Raw genomic sequence first — 3877 nt, 5'->3', positions numbered from 1 at the left:
TCAACATTAAACTTAGTGCAATGCATGATCCCAGAAAAAGCACATGATCCAAGAAAATCACTCCCCAAAATCATCTTCGAATTAACAACTAAAAATCCTCTTAAGTACAGGTCCAAAAGTTTGATCAAATCCAATCTTTGAAGGAGCTAGCATGAATATTTACACAAAAAAGATATACCAACCCAGTCATGCAATGTTATTGTATTTGTAGTTTAATACTTAATATATAGATTGCTCATCAAGTACGCCGCTTAGCATCGTGGTTGTTGAAGTGAAAATTAAATTTCCTACCTTGATTACATCAGTAGCCCCTTGATTTGTGCGCAGTGCAACTATAGCTTGGATTGCACAGGCAGGAAAAGGCGTGGTCACCATCATATAAATGACTAGTATAACATAGACCACTAGTTTACTATTATGTGGGCAATGTATTAATTATTGGGTTGGGTTCAGGATAACATATACTAGAAGGTGGTGTGTTTTGAGAGTTTCTTTTGTTTCAAAAGTACCAACAAACGTGATTTGTGAACATTGTTAAAGGGCTTTGTCCAACCCAAATGGCTAGGACATGATGTGGGGGTGGTATTAATAATTAGGGATGGTGATAATGTAGCTTCTTCCTTTGGAATTAAAGAAGGTACCTGCTGGAAACTTATTCAATTTAAGGCCAATATTGGGGGGCAACAAAATGCAATCCAGTTTATTTATGAAAAAGTGAGTTTCAATTACTCAATTGGTAAAGTCTCTTCAATTACTCAATTTGTAAAGCCTCTTTGATTTGCCTATAAAAAACAATTCAATAAATGGGTGTCATATCATGCTTTTATACTGGACAAGAGCTACAATTTCATCCCGGCTTGTTCACACAAGCCCGAGTTTAAGCTTTAGCTTGGTTGTCGGTTGTGTATTTGCTCTTTGTTTCAATAAGAATTTTTAAAGTTTATAATCGATCAAATTTCAAACCTGGATAATTATAGACTGAACTTAAAGTCATCTTCATTTAAAAAAAAAAAAAAAAAAAAAAAAAAAAAAAACTTAAATGTCTTCTTTGAAAATAGGCCATGAGTCATGCGTGTGTGATGTGGAGATTGAACACTCGTCTTTCACTAATAATATTTCAATCACAAACTTTACAGATTACATGATCATTAGGTATATGAAACTGCATAAATATACGTATGGTCAGAGGAGCCAATACCTCTCGCAACTGACAGTAATAGGCGCAGCCACGCAGGACTGATTTATCTTCCTTAGAAAAGAAATAAATGCGGCTGATGGGAATATTCAAAAGCTCTCATTCTCAGCTATACCTTTCTTTTTCTCTAGTGGGGTGCTGGAGTTGGACAAGTCCTCAATTACATTTATATTAACGAGAATATATGGATCCAAAACCATGGGTTTGATGTTGGCCATTGCAGTACAGCACTGGGACGACAATAATTGACTCACGCACTGGAAATATGCATATCTTTTTTAGATAGAGAACCAAGAGCGCATGCCTAGATCTAGATGCTAAAGAATTTTCTGACATACAGTTGTCCTCAATCGGGCTCATGCATTGCAAATTCTCCTAATGCCTTCATGAATAACAAATTTGAAGGCAGCAATGAAAATTACGCAAAATAGGAAAATGACATACCTTCTAATTACCCTTTGGAATTGCGATGAACTATTAAATTCATACACCATAAACTGCTACCAGAATAAAAGAAGCAATGAAATTGGAGAAGAATCAGACTCAGTAGTATTGCTTGCATATCTATGTTCTGATACTTTTGCTTTCTCCAAGAGAAATGCTCTTTTTCGTTGACATGAGACCATTTAAGAATGTTCTTTCCATGATATTCCAAATTTTAAACAATTTCTACGAGGAAGAACCAAATTAATCAATCCATAGAAAGAAAGAGTAAAAGAAAAATAAAAGGTAAAAAGCAATTAATCCCAAGTGACAAATCTTATGAGTTGCAAGGATATTAAGTACCATAGGCAATCGTTCAATTTCCAAAAATAGAAAGAAATTCAATCTCACATCAAATACTTGGTAATAATTAACTTCAAATTCTTGCCATGTATAGTTGTTTCATTTCATCATACAATCAATTATGTACAAAAGAAGGGAATAACTAAAAGTCTAAAAACATAAAAGTTGCAATTTTCTGTCTCCCTCTCAAGAAGGGTATGAACTAAAGCAAATTGTTTGGTAAACATGAACAACTTTTCCATGCCCTAGCATGCAATTTAAGTATCTCCTTAGCTTTTTCCCTAGCCTTTTCTCCACAATCCACTTGAAGTGTCAAACACAGCTTTGCCACAACACCAATCTGCAACATTTCTTGAAGCACAATCGGTGTAGCTGAGAACTTTGAAATGGACAAAAGAATTCTCACAGCCCTATCACTTGCCACCTGAGAAACCCTCAGAATCTTCTTAGACACAATGGCTAGCCCCGCCCCGTGCTTCAAAAACTCGGCCCGTCCCTCAGCACATCCACAAAGCATGTCCAACAACATTAGCACCATCTCACAAGTCCTTCTCTCTGAACAATCAAGAAGACGTTCAATCAAAACCGAAACAGCTCCGGCTTCAACTGCTTTCAATTTATTCCTTCCCCAAGGACAAAGCTGGACTAGTAATTGTAGAATAGCTTTTGAGGCTTGCTGAGAAATCTGGTCTTTCAAGCCTTGGACTAATTCGATGAAGAACTCGGTTCTTAGAGAAATCATTCTCATTGGTTCAGCCACTTCAATCATTGATTTCAATAACAAAACCGCATAAGCACGAGACTCGTAGTTCCCATGTTGCATGACCCTTAGCAAAGTTTCAATAAATTCACCATTTTTACCAATAAGACTCTTAAGCCCAGCTTCAGAGACTTGGAGATTGTAGAGCATACCTAGTGCTTCACAGATTGCTCTTGTAAGGACTTCAACCCCATCATCAGAAACTTGTTCCAATGTATTGATAGTCAAAACGATTGAAGCTAAGAACTCAACCGCACCAGCAGCCTCCATGACGCGCTTATTGGTTTCACTTTCTGAAGCTATAGAGCGCAGCTTTTGTAAACACTTTATCTTCAACTGTGGAGATTTGGCGTCTTTGATGAGCTTTGCCATCTGGGTCTTGTTCATTGGAGGCTTCGGTGTTGGAATCCTTTCGATTCCATAGGAAGCATTCATGGTACACCATGATTGGATCAAGCGCCTTAGAGTGTGGTTTGGCGTTAAGTCACAATCAGCTGAAAGCTCTTGTTTTGTGACTGGACATGTATTCTTTTTCCCTGCAAACAACCATTTCTCTATGCTTTCACGGTCGTAGGTTATGCCCGTTGGGACTATAACTGGGTCTTTCATGATTTCTAGAGAGATGGGGCAGAGAAAATATGGTGGAACATCAATCTCTTCCATTTTAGAAACTAAGTAATAAACAAGTTTGAGATGAAACAGTAGTGTTTTAGGAAAGCACTTGTAATGAGAGGAGAAACAATTGAGGATTTTGGTTTTTGTGTTTGTTTGGAGAGTTGTTGTGTGAATTGGTTTGAAGAATTTGGAAGTAGAAGGAGAGATAGGCGTGCTTATATATGCGTGTGGAGGAGTGACTATTGAGTTTTCAAAATTAGAAAGTCAAAACACGGAAAATAGGAGCGTTGAGAGAGAAAGAGAGGGATGACTTTTTTTTTTTTTCGGTTTGCAAAACTAAGAGTTAGAGAGAGAGAGAGAGAGAGAGAGTTATGACTCTTCAAGCAATTGAAAGGCTCAAGAAAAAGGAACTTCGTTTCAAAAAAAAAGAAAAAAAGAAAAAGGAACTTTACCAAGTCAGGAATGGGTGGTGCATGTTAATTGTTACGGCTAGAAATAGTGTGCAAAGATGAATATTAATT

At 37.0% G+C, this 3877-nt stretch overlaps 1 protein-coding gene across 1 annotated transcript; it reads right to left on the bottom strand.

The window, feature by feature from the left end:
• Nucleotides 1-2038: 2038 nt before the first annotated feature.
• LOC142609610 (E3 ubiquitin-protein ligase PUB23-like) lies at nucleotides 2039-3548 on the bottom strand. Its single transcript, XM_075781237.1, has one exon. The coding sequence runs from the start codon at nucleotides 3402-3404 to the stop codon at nucleotides 2184-2186; it is 1221 nt and encodes a 406-aa protein (XP_075637352.1). The 5' UTR covers nucleotides 3405-3548; the 3' UTR covers nucleotides 2039-2183.
• Between the last annotated feature and the right edge of the window lie 329 nt (nucleotides 3549-3877).

Source organism: Castanea sativa, chromosome 9 (assembly GCF_040712315.1).
Source record: "Castanea sativa cultivar Marrone di Chiusa Pesio chromosome 9, ASM4071231v1".
Lineage (NCBI taxonomy): Eukaryota > Viridiplantae > Streptophyta > Magnoliopsida > Fagales > Fagaceae > Castanea > Castanea sativa.
This window is presented reverse-complemented; position numbering and strand designations above follow the sequence as displayed.